Genomic DNA, 20013 nt, shown 5'->3' with positions numbered 1-20013 from the left:
CCCTTTGAATATGAAGAAGAGCCTTTATCCTTATAAGCATTAGGCAATGGAACATTATGTTTCTTCATGATAGAGGTCAACTCATCAATCTTTTTATGCTAACACTCATGTTCTTTATGACCCAATTTCTTGCAATAGGCACACTTTTTCTTCTCATTATTATTGTCCCCCTTCTTGTTGGAATTCAAGGAAGACTTGCCTTGCTTATTTGATTGTGGTGTTGTTTTTTTTTGCATCCTCTAATTTGTTCTTCTTCCACTTCTAGTTCTTACCTTTTTCTTTGTTTGAAGACTATCCAAATAAATTTTGAGAACCCACATTGTTGGCCACCAATGCTTTAGACTTAGGTGAATTGAGAATCCTGATTGATATAAACTCTTTTTCTTTTGAATCCAATAGATCAACATATTCATCAAAAGAGACTTTCTTATAGGCAAACCCTAATGTAGTCTTTGAGGTTTTATAGGAAGAAACAAATGTGGAATACTTTGATGGAAACTTATTATGAATAAGATAGATCAACATGTCATCTTTGCTATGGTTCCCACAATCAGTAAGCTTTGTCCTTAGTTCATTCACCTTAATGATGGAATCCTCCATAGAATCAAATGACTTAGGATCTAAGCAGACAAGCTCATCTTTAATTTTGAAAACATCCTCTTCAGACACTTTACAATATAGGTTGTTGAGGGTATCCTAGGATTTCTTGGATGTAGAAGACTTCCTAATATAGGATCTTGTCATCAACCCCCCAACAAATATCACCTAGGGCTTTCCTATCCATTACCTCCCAAGCTTGAATATCACTAGTTGATACATTATCACCTATTGGTTTAGGAAGGGTACCATCTATTATAAATACTTTAGAATAACTAAAAGGGGGGGTGAATTAGTTATTCAAGGTCCAAATGTCCAAATAAAACTTTTCATCAAGTAAAGTGAGCACATCAAACTATTCATTCATCCAAGCTTAAACTTTTCTACTTAGCAAGTTACTGTAAATTAGCATGCAAGCATAACACATGAAGAATCAACACATAACACAATGATTTACATGGAAACCCAATTTGGGAAAAACCACCAATAACATGCTACTCAATTCTCATTCTTCTAAAGTGATGACCTATGAAAGGCCTGCCCTGTTAAAGGCTACAACAGACTGTTAAATGTGATTCGGTTAAAGGATTTAACCACACTATTAGAAGTGGGCCTGGTTAGAGGATTTTAGAACATTCACTTAGAATGCCATCTTGTTAAAGGATTCAAAAATTTCTATTAAACTAACCTAAGTCTATAGGATTTTACCCTAGCTGACACAATTGTTAGAGAACAACAAGGGCTTTTGACCTGATACAACTTACAACTTAACTTGCAAATTTCAGATCACTTTTCAACTCATAACATTGTCTAGCTTTTAGTCTCTGCAGCTTTGACAACTTTTCCTCCTTTCAAGCTTTGTCTCCTTGATTCTTTATGCTTGATATACTAGTGTAATCCTCTCTTTTTTACCACTTATCAAAGTAGAGTCTTTGTACTTTGTTCTTCCTTCTCATTGATGTCTTCTCCTTGACACCCTTCAACCACTTCACAATTTGGGACTTCAACAACTCTTTCTTCTTGGCATGTGACTCCTTAAATAGAAGTCTGTAATCCTCTTTCCTGCTCAATTCTTTCCTCTTTTAATTTTTGTTTGCATGGATTAGGTAGGATTCGTTGAATCTAACCCATATCTTGTTCCTTCTAGAAACATCTTGAAGAATCCTCTTGAATTCACTCAAAAATGGTTTATCTTAAATTATATGCCTCCAACTCATCATCCTTATCCTCCATCTAGTTTAAAAAATTCAAGGTAACAACCTTGTTGGATTAGATTTGGTGAATCCTTTACTTTTTAAATAATGTAGCAGCTTAGCACTATTGAAATTTTTAGTGCTCGGCACATACTATGTTACTCGGCACCAACCACATTTTACTAATGCTTGATACCTTTTGTGAATTCACTCAGCATCCACTAAGTTTTTTAATTTTCTCGACATCTATTACTTTTCTTGGCTCCTTCTGTATTACTCGACACACACTAGATTTTGCAATTTCTCGACACTAACTGAAAAATTGTTCGGCATGAACTAGCTTGCTCAGCACTCACTAATGAACTTAGTTAAGCTCTGTAGAAAACTTTGTTACAACTTATTCTTCGAATGTTTCTAAGTGTGGTCAACATTTGTATTCTCAATTATACTATCAATACATCATTTTACCATTGTCTTAACTAATCCTTGCACTTCATCACAAAACCATAAGTCAACCTTTCCCTTAGGTTATTTTTGTTACATCTTGTTGATTAACTCCTCTTCATCAATCAAGTGATATTACTTAGATCTTATAAGCAATTTTCATTCTAGAAAATAGTAGGTTTGGCATCAGTGACAAAATAATGATTGAAAACATTCTTTCTCAACAATCTTCTTCTTTGTTACAATCTTCCTCTTTGATAGTACTCTTTTTCAATCAGATTTTCAACACCATCTACATATTGAGAAACTCTGTTATGCATTAAATGACACCACATTTTGATGGACGATGTAGCATAGTTATGAGGAGTTAATTTAGGAAACTTAAAATTTCCCATGATGTAAAAAATGAAAGCAAAATGCAGAAAAGAAGGAACACAACACCAAGAACATCCCCCCCTTTTAACTAAATCGAAAAACCCCCCCAAAAGAGATACTTTTCGCACATTATATGTAGTGCGATTACAATGGCCACTTGCCAATTTTTTCCTTTGTGGACTTTTAATTTTTCTTGTTACAACCTCTTAATGGATTACAAATTTGGAACTTTTCAATGTGCTCCAATTCTGAAGAAAATACAAAGTAAAGAAAGGCCCAATTTCTAAAAGTGACACTTTTTTCTACACAACCCTACAATTTGATTGTAAATCTGAAAAGTAGATGAAAAATAACACACTTTCAAAAAAATGGAACTTGATTTCAAGTCTAGATGTGCCCATACGGAGCAATTGAAGTTGCAAAATGTAGGATTGGATAGGTACAGTCGCCAAAAGACAATTTTTGAGAAATCCATGCACCAAAACCAAAAAAGAGTTGCACCACTAAAATGTTTAGGAAATTATAGCCAAAAAAAATTTACACCTGAATTGGAGTTCGGATGATTGAGATATGGCCTCCCAAAGTCAGACTGCAAAATCTAATATCAATCTAGAGAGGGGTTGCATCAAGAAAAGATGGGGTTAAATTTGATGGTCATAAGGTCATCACAACAGTTCAAAATTTTCCTAGAATGAAAATCTGATGGTTGTCAAATTTAGGCTCGTAGATTTGATGACATCATAAAAAACTCAACTTGTGATATGTCAGCATGATGCCATGATGATATCATCATCATACAACCTATATGGACAAATGACGAGGCAAAGTATGGTCTGCTTGTGTGTCTACTAAATCATAGGTAGAGAATGTTGACTGTATTGCTGACTGTGTAGACTTGTTAGCTTTTGCAGAGGCTAACATGTGTGATGACATAGGCAATTATGGGGCATTGACTCGGACATCCACATATGTTGTTGTTCATGTGTTGACAGGTCTTGGTAAAAAAAACACATGTCTTTGTGTTGGCCTACCATTGGGTCCTTATAGGATTACCACATGGCACAATGGAAGTGATGTCAGAGTTTGAACTTCCCATCACCGAAGTGTTTAAATCGATGGTGAAGAACCTATTTCAAGCTCTAGAATTTATTCAAATATCCCACATTCATGGGGTGGGAATGTTCAACACATTTTAAAAAAGAAACCCCCATGGGGTTCAAATAACAAAGAAGACCCACCGATGTTTGAAAAGTAGGCCGCATGTTATGTGCTTCGGAGCCAAAAATATTGTGCCACTTGCCAAGAAATGAGTGTTGCTAGGGTTTGCCAAAAATTAAATTATTTCCTGCCAATGAGAGAATAAGAAATATATGCCTATAAAAATAGAATATTCTCCCAAATTTGTAGGATTGGGGTGTAACTCTTTAGTTCTACAAACAAAAATTTCTCTACTAGCCTGAATGGGCAAAAATATTTTCCAAAAATAAAATTTGAAAATGTAGAGATTTAATAAAATAATTTAGATTTGAAATAAATGCATAGATCGATTAAATGACCATACTCAATTTGCAAATGGATGCCTTCATCTTCCAGTTTGCAAAAAAAATTTGGCTCACGATCAACTTTAGCCCAACATAGGCATATTTGTAGCCAATTTTCACCGAATCGATGTTCTAGATGCAATGGCAAGGTTAGATCTAGCTCTAGGTGCTCCCAATTTTTGAAGATTCTTCAGCTTTGGATTGAGGTGTTGAAGCAACTATGATCTCAAACGGGTAGTGATGAGAATCTCCTCAAGCTTTGATACCATGTAAGAATTTGCCTTAGAGAAAAATTCACCCAAGATCAAGGAGCACAAGCACAAGCACAATAGTAGACCAAGAGTATGATCAATATGAGAATGCTTACTATTATCATAATCATGTACATACACACTACTAGAGCCTGTATATAAAGGCCTCTAAGATGCATCTAGAATGTGTCTAGAATGTACTAAGAGATAAGCATGACAACTAAGAACATATCCTCCATAATAAGAGGATAAGCATAATGAGGTGTCTAGAATGTTGTAGACAACATGTGCTCAAATAATGTGCTAAGTGTAGACAACATATGCATAATTAGAGTGCAAACTCCTATGTTATTAACATGAAAAATCACAAGAGTACGCATACTCCTAGGTGACTAATAAATAAAAAATAAAAATATGCATTAACCTAAGTAAACTTAAGTAAGTGTAAATAGTAAATACTTATTTACACCAACACTTCTTCAACAAAGTAGCAAAACTTCTTGCATTTGTCTTTGTAATGTTTGTTGTCTTCTTCTCTTCTCTTTTATTTGTTTCCACCTCTATAATTCTTCTTCTTTGGACATGTAGCAACAATATGACTAATCCCATTGTAATTGAAACATACATTAGTACATTTGACCTCTTTTTTCAACCAATATTGGTCAAAACTTGGACCAACCAATTGGTCGAAGTTTTCCTCATCAAAATTTTGACCAACTTATTGGTTGGTCAAAATTTTGACCAATCCATTGGTCAAAAAATTTCCAGAGGCTTGACGCAATTTCTACCAAGCATTGGTCAAAATTTTGACCAATGCTTGGTTGAAAACTTCTAGGCATTCAAATTTTTTTTTGAGGCATTCTGTAAAACAATTCACATGCCTTGCTTATGATTTTATTTTTTACATGCATCCTGCACCCTCTCATCCTAATGATGGATTATAGAGAGTGATCTGAAAAGATGATGTTAAAAAAAACACACAATCAAATCCAAAACAAACTTGCATTACAAATGGATAGTGAAAATCTGATATTGTTAATATATATATATATATATATATAATAGATTTGATGAGATTATATATATGTTTAAGATGTGATTGTCCTAGTAGACATGCATGCAAAATTAACAATATTAGATTTCCACGATCCATTTGTAATGCAAGTTCATTTTGGATTTGATTGTGTGTTTTTTAGCATCATCATTTTAGATCACTCTCTGTAATCCATCATCAGGATGAGAGAGTGCAGGATGCATACAAAATGTCAAATCATAGGTAAGGCATGTGAATTGTTTTATAGAATACCTCAAAGAAATGTGGTCTCTTTGCAAGCCATGAAACAACAATCATTTGTTATAAAAAAAAAAGTGTGCCATATAGATAGAAATATGAAGCTAATATCAATTTGTAGAGACACCAAGCAACATTTGATGCATTATAAAGCCAATTAGAAAATCATAAAACTTGTTGGTTAAATATTGAAATGCAATTATTCTGATATAGAAATAATTTGGTCCTTTGTTGCCATTATATTTACAGCTAAATAGTATACAATACCCACACATAAGGAATATTGAAAGGTTATTAACATAGTTAATGCAATGTTTAATCCAAGAAGCAAAAACGCATTTTTCAAATAAATTCTCAATTCATGATTAGGTCAGCATAAGAAGAAATGAAGATAAAGGACCCCTCTGATATATAAAAAGAGGAAGATGCCATTAGTTGCAACATAAGCCATAACAAATAGACCCAAAGGCTCAAGGCTCAACATTAATCCAATCAAGAAACTAGACACTATCATCAAATTAACTAATGTTGTCAGGCTCCAATTAAATATGGACTTCATTATGTGTGGACAAAATATACATACATACTTATGTATATGTGTGCATATATGTTGATGCAGGAGCATCTAGAGGTATAAGGGCAATCCTGTGTCACCCAAAAAAATATGCTTAGACTTAGTTTTTGTTTCATGTGTTTTCATTTTTGGATACCCATTTGGGTCAAATAAAGGTTCCAACTCTCACAGTTCCACCATCAGTGTTTGTGTAAATCTCAAAAAAATAGGAGTATGTAATTGAGCCATCATTTTGGTAAACTAGGAGGTGTAAATTGCCTAGATGAATGTAATTGTAATTTAGAGCATTCCAGAAAAAGAATCAGGTCAAAAGGCCCCACGGTTTGAAAGTTATTGCAATTTTTTCAGGTTGTGAAGACCTCCTAAGAATGCTTCAAAGTCAAGTTAGGGGCATTAAATGACCTCAAAAAGGGCCAAAAAATGGGGGATAGTGAAGCCTATCCGTAGGGCTATAGAGCGCTTTGAGAGCTTTCCAAAAATGTAAATGGTTCGTCAATCAGAGCTACAATTCAAAAGTTATGCCTCCTGAAAGTTTGATTATCTGGATTCTTCTAGATTTGTGTCGACATCTAACATAGCTTTTGGAACCTTCTATTTGGTTGGTGGATGTCTACTAGCACTTTCTAGAATTTACTCCTAGTCCTTAACCCTCTGAGGTCTATTTAAGGAGATTTCTGGAAATATAAAAGGCAGATCGGAGTGGAGTTTGAGAGGAGGTACTGGAAGGAGAAATTATCTCCACATTTATGCTATTGTAAGCCCTTAGGGCATGTTTTGAAGTTTATTTTCTCTGTACTGAATGTACTAGCTTATTTTTTAGTTAATACAATTTCCCTTTTCTATTGTGTCCATTCTGTTCTTGGGTTGTGTCCCCATCAAGTGGTATTAGAGCTGATTTTCCTGAGTGTGTAGACAGGGCACCGACTGTGAGGTAGTTTTCACTAGGATTGTGTGGTTGTGGGTCTGAGTTAAGAAGATACCTCCACAGAAAGAGCATGGTGGAAGGGCTAGAGCTATTAATCTTGAGGAGGTTAGAGCCCTCCAAAGGCAGGTACAAGCATTGCAGGAGGAGCTCCATAGAGGAGCAACTGTGGCCGCAGGTGATGAAAGTGAAGATGACAACAATGAAGATGAAATTGGACTAGAAGGGGAATTTAATGGGGAAGTTCTGAATCATGCAGAGGAAAGGCTTTTTAGGCCATTACTAAGTTTGGAAAAAGACCTACAATTGAAGTGGGTGTATTTTCAGGAAATCTAAAACCAGATGAGTTGATTGATTGGATCAATGAACTGGAAGAATACTTTGAGTATGAGGATATCAGGGACCCAGATAGGGTTAAGTTTGCAAAGGTCAAACTAAAAGGCCATGCCAAAATCTGGTGGCAAGAGGTCCAATTGGAAAGAAATAGAAGAGGAAAGGAGAAGGTCACAAGGTGGGATCACGTGGTGGACAAATTGAAGAAGCAGTTCATTCCTGTGGACTACGAGCTTGATTTGTTTAAGAAGATGCATGCGTTAAAGCAATCAAGAAGATCAGTCCAAGAATTTACAGAGGAGTTTTACTGACTCTTGATTAGAGTAGGGCATGCAGAAGAAAATAAGGATAAGGTTGCTCGTTATATCAGTGGGTTGCGACCTAGCATCCAGGAGGAATTAAGTCTTGTAAGAATGACCATCGTTGAAGAGGCATACCAGTTTCCCCTATGAGTTGAAGAGAAGTCCAATAAAAGGTTTGAAGGAAGATAAAGAGGGCGCAGTCAAGGAGGAAGGGGAAGTGGTAGGATATCTGGAGGCTACAATAAAACCCAAAAGAAAAATGAAGATGAGGGTACTAGCAAGAACCAAAGGAATGAGGGTTTCAACCGCTCCCATGACCAAGACTTTGGAAATCAGAGAGGAAGAAGTAGAGGATGTGGACAAGGAAGAGGAGGCTTATGTGGTACCTATTTCCATTGCAATGATGAAGGTCATCATGCCTTTGAATGCCCTCAATGACAAGGAAGGACAGATAGGAGAGCTAAGGGTCAAGCTAGGGTTGCTCATGTGGATGAGGATGCACAATCATCACATTCAAAGGATGCAGAAAGAGAAGAGACCTTGGTAAATGATAGAGTCCTACTAAGTGGTGAGATTGAACCAAGACAATAGAGGAGTTTTTTCCATACCAGATGCAAGTGTGAGGATAAATGTTGTGACGTGATCATTGATGGTGGTAGCACTCATAACTTGGTATTAGAAGAGATGGTCTCTAAGATAAAGCTCAAGAGGGAGAAAGATCCCTACCCCTATCGGATTGCTTGGGAGAAAGATGATCATAAGGTCCTGGTAAGTGAACAATGTTTAGTGAAATTCAAAATTGGGAGTTACCATGATGAAGTTCTCTGTGATGTTATTCTGATGGATGTTTTCCATCTATTTTTGGGTAGACCATGGTAGTTTGATAGACATGCAGTACATGATGGGCATGCAAACACATACTCTCTAACAAAGGATGGAGTTTGCCAAAAATTGAAGCCCATGAAAAAGGAAGGTGAAAAGGTATGTAGCAGTGTTAGAATTGGTCTCGTTGATGAAAGGAAGTTTTTAGATGGCATGAAACATCAGCATATGTGCTATGCTTTGATTCCTAGGAAAGATAAAGAAGGTAGTAGTGAAATACCACTTGAAGTTTTAGATTTACTAGGGGAGTTTGGAGATATTACCTCTGATAATGTTCTAGATGGATTGCCACCAGTAAGGCAAATCAGTCATCAAATAGATCTGATTCCAGGAGCTAGTTTGCCTAACAAGGTTGCTCATAGGATGTCTCCTACTAAAATAGAGGAGCTAAATAGATAGGTTCAGGAGCTGTTGAGAAAGGGCCTGATTTGAGAGAGCCTGAGTCCATGTGCAGTACCTGCAGTACTCGCACAAAAGAAGGATGGAGAGTGGAGGATGTGTATAGATTCTCAAGCTATAAATAGGATAGCCATCAAGTATCAGTTTCCTTTCCCAAGGATGGATGATCTTATGGACTACTTGAGTGGAGCTCAGTACTTCACAAAGATAGATCTGAAGAGTGGCTATCACCAAATATGGATTTGAGAAGGAGATGAGTGGAAAATAGCCTTCAAGACCAAGGAGGGTCTTTATGAGTGGTTAGTCATGTCCTTTGGATTGACGAATGCCCCAAGCACCTTCATGGAGCTCATGAATGAGGTACTTAAGAAGTTCTTTGGAAAATTTGTTATTGTTTATTTGGATGATATATTAATTTTTAGCAAGACTTTGGAAGGACATTTATTGCATATTCATAGTGTCCTTGAATGGCTAAGGGAAGAGAAACTATTAATTAATCTAAAGAAGTGTATCTTTGCAAAAAGGGAGTTAGTCTATTTGGAGTTTGTTATATCACCTGAAGGTCTCAAAATGGATCCAGAGAAGGTAAAAGCCATCTTGGAATGGCCTACTCCAAGGTTTGCTACTGAGGTAAGATCATTTCATGGTCTAGTTAGTTTTTACAAGAAGTTTATTAAGAATTTCAGTGGCATATGTGCACCCCTAACTGATACAATAAGAGAGGATAGAAAAGAGTTCAAATGGACTGCAGCAGCTACGAGAAGTTTTGAATTACTGAAGAAGAAGGTGACAAAATAGCCTGTAATGGCACTTCTAGATTTTAGAAAGGTTTTCTAGGTGGATTGTGATGCCAGTGGCAATGCTATTGGGGTTGTATTAAGCCAAGAAGGTAAGCCTATTGCATATTTTAGTGAAAAATTGAATGATGCAAAGAAGAAGTATTCTATTTATGATCAAGAGTTCTATGCAATAGTTCAGGCCTTAAAGAAATGGAGACATTATTTATTGCCAAAGGAATTTGTTTTGTATATTGATCATGAGGCATTACAGTACCTAAATAGCCAAGGTAAATTGAATCAGAGGCATATGAAGTGGGTAGAGTTCTTGCAGAGCTATACATTTGTGTTGAAGCATAGAAGTGGAAAATCTAATAGGGTTGCAGATGCACTAAGTAGGAGACAGTTGTTGCTTACAATAATGTAGGTTAAAGTAGTTGGGTTTGATGAACTCAAGAAATTGTATCTTGAGGATCCTGATTTTGCTGAAGCATGGAAAACTTGTAAACAACATATTGCTGTAGATAGAACCAAGTGGTTAGACTATTTTATTCAGGATGGCATGTTGTTCAAGGGTAGTCAATTGTGCATTCCAAGGAGTTCCATTAGGGAAAATCTGATTAAGGAGAAACATAGTGGAGGGATGGTAGGACATTTTGGTCGAGAGAAGACCATTTCCATTCTTAGAGAACATTATTTTTGGCCTCAAATTTCACAGGATGTGAAGAAGTTTGTACAGAGTTGCCAGGTTTGTCAAGTTGCCAAGGGGTTTAGTCACAATATTGGCCTATATCAGCCATTTCCTGTTTCATCAAGGCCATGGGAGGACACAAGTATAGATTTTGTTCTTGGATTGCCAACGACACAAAGGGGTAATGACTCAGTATTTGTGGTGGTTGATAGGCTCTCCAAAATGGCACATTTCATTCCATGCCACAAAACTCATGATGCTGTTAATATTGAAGACTTGTCTTCAAAGAGGTGGTAAGACTACATGGTCTTCCAAGGAGTATAGTTTCTGACAGAGATACTAAATTTGTGGGGTATTTTTGGAGGACATTGTGGAAGAAGTTGAGAACAGACCTAAAATTCAATTCCACGCATCACCCGCAGACTGACGGCCAAACAGAAGTGGTAAATAGAAGTCTGGGCAATTTGCTGAGATGTTTATTTGGGGATAAGCCCAAAGGATGGGATTTGATTCTACCACAAGTAGAGTTTGCTTACAATAACTCTATAAATAGGAGTACTAGAAAATCACCATTCCAAATTGTATATGGGAATAGCCCAAGGACTGCACCAGAATTGAGAAAGATAGAACAAGGGGAGAGGGAAAGTGTTGAAGCTGAGGAATTTGTTGAACATATCAAGTGTCTACATGAGGAGGTTCAAGTACACATTACCAAGATGAATCAAGAGTATAAAGCTAGGGCTGATCAAAGGAGAAGACATAAGGAATTCCAAGTAGTGGATCTAGTCATGGTGCACTTACAAAAGAAAGATTTCCAGTCAGTACTTACAACAAGCTGAAAATGAAGAAATTTGGCCCCCTGCAAAATTTTGAAGAAACATGACTCAAGAAATGCATATGAAGTGGAGCTACTAGATGGTATTCACATTTCTCCCATTTTCAACATTGCAGATTTAATAGAGTATCATGATGATGGTGCAGATGAGGAGCTAGTGTTAGAGCCATGTCCAATTCTTGCTTCTAAGAAGGAGGAGATAGAAGACATTCTAGATCATTATGTGGGTAGGAGTACCAAAAATAGGCAGTATGAAGAGTATTTGGTCAAATGGAAAGGACGACTGATCGAGGACTCAACTTGGATTTCAGCACTGAGGTTTCCCATTTGGGATTTCCTCTACCATTCATAAAGTGACATGGTCACTTTTCAATCTACCTTGGGTGTCTGATGCAGGAGCATCCAGAGGTATAAGGGCAATCCTGTGTCGCCCAAAAAAATATACTTAGACTTAGTTTTTGTCTCATGTGTTTTCATTTTTGGATACCCATTTGGGTCAAATAAAGGTTCCAACTCTCACAGTTCCACCATCAGTGTTCGTGTAAATCCCAAAAAAAATAGGAGTATGTAATTGAGCCATCATTTTGGTGAAGTAGGAGGTGTAAATTGGCTAGATGAATTTAATTGTAATTTAGCGCATTCCAAAAAAAGAATTAGGTCAAAAGACACCATAGTTTGAAAGTTATTGCAATTTTTTGAGTTGTGGAGACCTCTTAAGAATGCTTCAAAGTCAGGTTAGGGGCATTAAATGACCTCAAAAAGGGCTAAAAAATAGGGGATGAGCAAAGCTTGTCCATAGGGCTATAGAGTGCTTCGAGAGATTTTTGAAAATGTAAATGGTTCATCAATCGGAGTACGGTTCAAAAGTTATGCCTCTCGGAAGTTCGGTTACCATTTCTAGATTCTTCTAGATTTGCGTCGACTTCTAATGCAGCTTTTGGAACCTTCTATTTGGTCGGTGGATGCCTGCTAGCACTTTCTAGAATGTAATCCTAGTCCTTAACCCTCCGGGGTCTATTTAAGGATATTTTTGGCATTATAAAAGGCAGCTCAGAGTGGAGTTTGAGAGGAGGTACTGAAAGCAGAAATTATCTCCACATTTATGCTATTGTAAGCCCTTAGGGCATGTTTTGAAGTTTATTTTCTTTGTATTGAATGTACTAGCTTATTTTTTCAGTTAATACAATTTCCCTTTTCTGTTGTGTCCATTCTATTCTTGGGTTGTGTCCTCATCATATGTATATATGTTTAAATACATATATAACATGTGTGTTTATATTAAAAAAAATACAATTGGCAGGTGTAAAGCTAAATCACATAACCTTTGTCAGCATCATTATTGATGTTTATGCCAAAACAAGAGCTTTGGAATAAGCTATGGACATGCATTAAACCATAACAAATTTTTGTCAGATGTTGTAGTCACGATTTCCATGGTAGACATGTTTGAAAAATGGAAGCATAGACAAGGCATGTGAATTTTTTGATAGAATTCACGAAAAAAGTGTGGTCATGGCATGCCATGATTGCCAAAAATGCATCAAAATAGATTTGATGAGATCATATATCTATTTAAGTTGTGATTAGACAAATATCTTGGGCCTTATCCTACACTCATCAAAAAAAATGATGGCTCTACTTACCTCAGATGTTACTCTAGCCCCAAAAAGCCATCCAACACCATGAGGACTAACTGCCCAGGTCTCGATATCTTCTGGATCACTCTACATTAAATCAAAATGGGCCCTTCATGTGGTATTTCAGAATACCTATCAATGACTCTTATCTAGATATAAGAAAAAAGATATATCAGATCATAAAACTTGCCTTAAGTTCAAATCTTTAAAATTTTAAATCACAGATGCTTGTCTAAAAAATCTTGCAACTGACCTAATCAATTGCTCATATGTTAGTTGAAGGTTCTTCGTGGACACAAAGGACCTAATTTTAATAGCCAATGAAAAGAGATTACATTCAAGAAACACAACTATTTTGCTTCACATTTATTCACAACCACCTCTAGTCATCTTGGAAAATCAAACATACACAAAATATATGCATTTGCATAAACCGTAATAGATTGTGATATTATTGATGATTGTAAAACCACCAATAGATTAGAAATATATGTTTTCAACACGTAACAGTACAATGCATACTTGATAATTAAATTTTTGGCAAACTTTATCTGGAGAAAATCTAACATAGCATTGACTCCCATACACAGCAGCACTAACATCAAATCCACCACCAATCTTTCCTTGGGCTACGCAGTGATCTATCTGAGACACAACATGTACCAAATGAAAATTAGCATCTTTCATCTTTTTTGCATAGTTTCCACAAGATTTTTTAGGGAAACTAACAACCCCCAAGTAATGAAGGATTCCTGCAACCACAACTATTGTCATAGCAGCTAATGAACCTAGCCTAGTTTTTGCAAGTTTTGGTGAACATACAACTTTAGATGAGGAGTGTAAATTGTTTGTATCATTCATGTTGACATTTATTGATGAAAAGAGAGGAAGCAAAGATAGTGTCTTTGAAGATAAGGGTAACCCATGAGCATCAATCTATAAAATACACAAGAGAATGATATTACCAACTGTACACTTTCTTCATACAAAAAATAAGTGCACTGACATACTAGAATTGCAAGATTTTTTGTTTATGTTATCAATAAATAAAAAATTCCCAATAGAACCAATGTGTTAAAAGTAGAATTGCAAGGAAATAGGTAAAACCTACTATTTCTCAAGACCTAATATGAATATTGCTAGAGTCTAGACACAAAATTCGTATAATCTATAACATTCCCAATTTTCAATCGCATAAAAGCATGATGCTACGAATTTGTGTTTCACATTTTGCATTTTTTAGGTTCTAACATTTTAGATCATGGAATTTCTCCTTCATAGGTTGTTGAGAGAAGTTTTGATATAGTTCTAAAAATATTCTCTTTAATATGAGGAATATTGCATTCGACAAACTAGGACTAGTTGTAATAAGAGCATATAACACTTACAATTGCTTGTCGAAAAAACTAGTACACAATATGGCAAGGCTTTGAATAGCTCATTTTGGATTATCTACGGTCTATAGCTTTATATATGTATATTCGGTAGGATGTGACCATTACATTTCTATGTGAACAAGTCTACCTTCTATATAGTTAACATTAATATAGGGTAAATGCACCAAGTTGTGGTGCCAAAAAGATGACACCTTTTATTTTTCTAGTTTTAAAAAGCATGTACGGGCTATAGTGCGCACGTGCTATAGTGTGTATGCACTATAGCATGTATGCACTTTTCACAATAATTTTTTTTATAAAGTGTGTACACACTATTAAGAATTAAATTTAAAAAGCTTTAAATATTGCATACACACTATTCAAAGCTTTGCATTCTACCAAGCCTAAGGTTTGGTTTTGCCTTAGGGATCCAACCCAAAGGTTTGGAGTCTATAAAATAGTCTGAGACGTGTTTTTCTGCAAACATATAAAAAAATTTTGATTTTTCTTGTGTGCTCTCCTTCAAGTTTCCTCTTGGTTGAGCATCGATAAAATGAGGTTACATGACATTGTAGGTCTCTATGTTAGCTAATAATTTATTTTTTAATTGAACTATTGCAAGCCTTTCATCTGTAATTTATTTTGAATGTATGTCCATTTTTTGTCAAAAAGAAACATGTACTAATTGGGCAGTATATTTTAGCTCGTTCATCAAATTTTGCAACAACTTAGTTTTTTAGACACTAGACTCCATTCTACATACTTTGAAAAAAAGAAGTTTTGAATTTAGATTAGTTTTCAATCATTTCTAGGGGGAGCAAACAGATATTTCATATTTTTAGGATGTATCTAATTAAAAAATTCATAAAAAGAATAATACACATTATAAAATTACCCGAAAATTCTAGGATAAACTACATTGTATTAAGTAACTTTTGACTAGAGCGATTAAAGAATTTGAAAAAAAAAAGTTGAAATTTTAGGGGGGCCATACTTTGCACTATGTTATTTTTTTTTAAATAAACAATACCACTTTCTGTGGCCTCATTTTTTGAGGACCTAAAACTAAGCCATTTTGGAAAAAAAAAAGAATTTTAGAAACTAGATTCAAAAGACTACTACTTTTGTTTTTGTCATATCTTAAAATTTTGAGCATAACTATTTTCAAATTCTTGTTGAAGTTCAGAAATTGCTGATTTCAGAAAAAAAAAAGGTATCCACTTATACCCCCTTTTGGCACCACAACTTGGTGCACTTACCTATAATTCATAAGTATTTTGTAATAGGGACACTTTTTAACAAACTGTGACAAGAAAACTTACTACAAAATATTCTATTACAAATCATACAATTACTATTCTTTGTTTGCCGACATCAATTGCAACCAACCACGTCATTAGAAGCTAGTCAATCCATGAGGCTCCCACCACTTTGGCCATGAATGCCCATTTATCGGCATTCTCATCACTCTACAAAAGAACCAGAATTTGATGCAATCATTTTGAAAAATCACATGTATAGATTAAAGGTCTCTTATAGATTGTTTAGATTATAGAATTATACTATTTGAACTCTTCTCTAAATTTGGTGAAATTCAATTGATAAGCTAAAGTGCAAATAGAGTGGAAAGAAAAGAACACATAGCACTTTTTGGGTTGGCCTCCCTCCCCCATGACCGGGTTTTGTATCAATTTGACCAATAATTGGATTGGTTTGTGGGCTATGCGCCACACTATTGCATAAAATATGTTGCAGTGTCTGTAACCACTCAATAGAGATTTCCCAGATTAACATATAGCTATAGACAATCTCCAAACAAAATGAATTACTCTTTTTACCAACAAGATAAAATTTTTTTAAAGAAGTTCAAATCTTGGTGTACTACCCAATAACATTAAGATTATGCATCTTCAATATGAGGAAAACCCATGAATTGGCTTGAAAAACTAAAAGTACAAAAAACATGTGTGCTAGCATATTCTAAATTGCAATACTGACAATAATTTTTAACCAGGAATGCACAATCAAATTTACATGCATGTTTTTATAGATATGATTGTTTCTTTTTCAAACCAAGAGTGCAAAAGTAGGCTTGTAGGCATATTAGTTAATAACTATGATTTGATGAAATGCTAAGGTGTTCCTCCTTCCTTGACATTTTAGGGATAAAAAAAATGGATTGGCATGCATACTTTTCTAGAACTTGCACAATAAATTATTCTGCATGATAATATAGATGCTAAGTTTGCATGTATACTTCTGATTTAAATGGTTTACAGTGAAATCACATCAAACTTTTCCCAAGATGAACAATTTTTGTGCTTAGCTACTCTAAGATTATGGGAAAACACATATTAACAACTCGAGAAATATATTTAGATCAGACTGGTTACCTCTAAGGAACTTAAGTAAAACCATCAACAATTATCTGTGCACTAGATCCTCAAAATTATTTTTCCTTAGAAAATCCACTCCCATTTGTAACATCAAAAATTTATGGTACTAATTTGTGCAAGGAAAGCAAGAAAAAAATTAAACAAGAACTACAAGCCAAACTGGTCTAAAAGCTTTAGGAGTCAAAATATTGGATCTAAAGTACTTACTGCAAGAAACTTCAAATAATGAAGTGGGACAACATGATCATCATGATCAGCTATCAATAACATCGTAGAGGGATATTGAATACTATGTCCCACAAGCTCTTCCCATGGCCTCTTTACATTATGCAATGGCAAGTGTCTACTATTGAGGGTCATTTGCGAGAGGGAAAGTTACTAGATTAGTATATTTTAAAAAAAAAATTAACTAGTAATCACTATAGATGCTTGATTTTTGCTATTACTTATTAAGCTAATGAAATTCTTCTTCCTTGTCTAAACATCCAAGATCTATATTTCATGCATGTCCTGCAAAATTATGAATGCTCGTTAAATTCCTTAGCAACAGCCAAAAGAAAATTCCATAACTAAGAAGGTGCAATATAGGCATACTAATTGCTTTGTGGTATATCCCAATGTAAATCTTATTTAAACTACATTTATGGAATGTTTATCATTCAAGACATACCAATAGTAAATTTATGGAAGCGTAACATGTCCATAACCCCAACATATGCTAGCACACAACCAAATAAGTCAGGCCTTTGTTTTTGGGAAAATAAGAGAGAATATCAATCTTTCAGTCCCACATCATTTGTTTCAAAAACAAGAAATGATAAAAAAAATTATTGAGGATAATGTGAGGAACATTAAACTAGTCTAAACATACTTGATTCATGCAAGTAGCAAGAAGGAGTCCTGCATTATTGCCTCCCTCAATAAAAATCTTCTTAGGTTGTGGATAACACTTTGATACAAGGAATTCAACAGCTGTAATGAAGTCATCAAAATAATTTTGTTTATTTGCAAGAGTGCCCGCTTGATGCCATTCTTCTCCATATTCACCACCCCGATGAATGTTTACAAAAAAGAATAGTGCTCCTAAATGCCTTAAAGGGGCAATACAAGTAGCACTAAAGTATGGAGTTATGCTAATGTTAAAGCCCCCATAACCATATAGCACTGACGGATGATAACCATCAAGAATGATATTTTTATTACATACAATGAACATTGGTATTTGGGTTCCATCTTTGCTAGGAACAAAGACCTGGTATTTAATTTGAAGTAGATTAGAAACGAACAAAATGCATAAGGTAAATATTTAAAAAAATGATTTCAATGCATTCTTCCCCTTAATTAAGGACTCCATAGTGACATAATGGAACAATTTGGTACTAACTCTTAAAGGGAAAAATAAAAGTTTGTTGGATGACTGTTACATCATTACTATTTTTAGTCTTCTCTCCCACTGAATGTTGTGAAGTAATTTGCTAGTTTTAGTCTTTTTTTGAGTTTGTGATATTGCTGTAGTTTTTGAGTCAAACTCGTTGACTCATATTTCAAGAGAGTGGTTTACATAAACCCATCTTTCATGAAAATGAATAGAACATTTAGCACTCAATTGCATCTAACACTTAAATAGCAAAAGAAAAGTTCATTTGGTGATTGTCCAATCATTACTGTTTTTAGTTTTCTTCTCTAGTGTATGCTTTGATTGGTCTTCATACTTAACAATTGTCAAGTAATTTGCTATTTTTTAGTCTTTTCTTGAGTTTTTTCATATTGCTATCAAAATTCAACCGTGTAGTTTTTGAATCAAACTCATTGACCCATTTTTCATGAGTAGTTGATGTAACCCCAATATCATTAAACAAAAAATCTAAATGTCACACAAGATAACTGTTTCAAAATAACCAAGCTCTTCGTTAAAAAAAATTCTCCAACCCTACTCTGCCTCTACAATTGAAAAAACATCTACTTATTACAATTTCAAAAATTACCATATTTGGCAAATTTTCAAGAAAAAAAAATTTCCATTTTTTGTAATTTTTAAAACTTATCCTATGAATCCCAATTTTTCCCAAGAAAAGTCCCCAACTAAGGCAAGACGAATTGCCAACTAATCAATGAAATCAAAGATATAATTTTAGATTTATTACAAAAACAAAATTCTTAAAAAAATGGAAAAAATACTGAAAGCCAATTTCGGAGGTCAAGATGAGTTTTTAAGATCTCAAAAAAATGTCAAAATGGCCACTTATCGAGTTGAGCTCATCGGCAATCCAAATAACTCCTACTACAACTACCTATAAAATTTCAGCCAAAACCCACATCTGAGACAAAAGTTATGACCCTCGGAAGTAAATTTCGACTAAAACCCACATCTAAATCAACAGCCTTGACCCTTGAATGTCCTTGCATCAGTAGTGGTTTTCACAAACCCATGTCTCATGCCAATGAATACAACACTTAGCACTCATTAGATTGCTTGAGTTTGTTTAGAAGACTCCTTAATGAGCTTGGTAGCTAGAAGGGAAACAAATATGAGACAGTCAATTTATTTTTTAATTTGGGAGAAGTACTTAACACAAAGAAAAGTGTTCTTGTCAATAGGTTAATAACAAACTTGATTCTAGTTACTAGATGATGATGCTAGAGTATGATGATTTTTGTGTCATTTTCATCACGCTTTTCTTGAGTTGGATGTAGAAGAAGGATCCCTTATTTGTTGAGAAACCAAGAGGAGATTTCTAGTCACCAAGAGTATTCCAAACATGTTGCACAATGAAGACAAGGTGTAAATTTTGTGTATAAAACAAGCGAAGTAAAAAATAGTGCAAAGATTAACATAATTTCAATTAGGGAATGGTTGCATGTTTGTAACCTCTTCTGTTTTGTACAATTTTTTAAGTTAGAGTGAGGTAGAATTTGAAGGGAAATGTTATAGAAGAAATATGTATAACCATCAATATATTTAAATCCCTTTTACTTTACTCTACTTTGTGGTAGTTATTAAACTATAGCAATGACCCCATATTAGAGAAGGCTACAAATGTTTATTTATGGAAATTCTTGTCCTTTAACCATTTCATGTGAACTTCACACATTATTTAAGTTGGCTTGATTCACAATTAACATCTTTGAAGGAAAGATTTAAGTACAACCTAGATAAGCAGCCACATAGGAGGACATTGTAATAGAGCATGTAGTATA

General features: G+C 34.8%; 1 protein-coding gene across 1 annotated transcript in view; it reads right to left on the bottom strand.

Annotated features, from left to right (window-relative positions):
- LOC149527949 (mechanosensitive ion channel protein 4-like) overlaps window positions 1-20013 on the bottom strand; it is a 138715-nt gene that overhangs the window by 41604 nt on the left and 77098 nt on the right. Inside the window, exons 10-11 of the mRNA XM_089811202.1 lie at window positions 13590-13688; window positions 13050-13130 (exon numbers count right to left, since the gene is read on the bottom strand). Coding sequence (XP_089667328.1) covers window positions 13050-13130; window positions 13590-13688 — 180 coding nt within the window. The remainder of the gene's footprint in view (window positions 1-13049; window positions 13131-13589; window positions 13689-20013) is intronic.

This window comes from Cupressus sempervirens, chromosome 11 (assembly GCF_028749045.1).
Source record: "Cupressus sempervirens isolate cs-2001-9-10 chromosome 11, ASM2874904v1, whole genome shotgun sequence".
In the NCBI taxonomy this organism is placed as follows: Eukaryota; Viridiplantae; Streptophyta; class Pinopsida; order Cupressales; family Cupressaceae; genus Cupressus; species Cupressus sempervirens.
The sequence above is the reverse complement of the archived record's forward strand: the minus strand, read 5'-3'. Positions and strand labels throughout refer to the sequence as shown.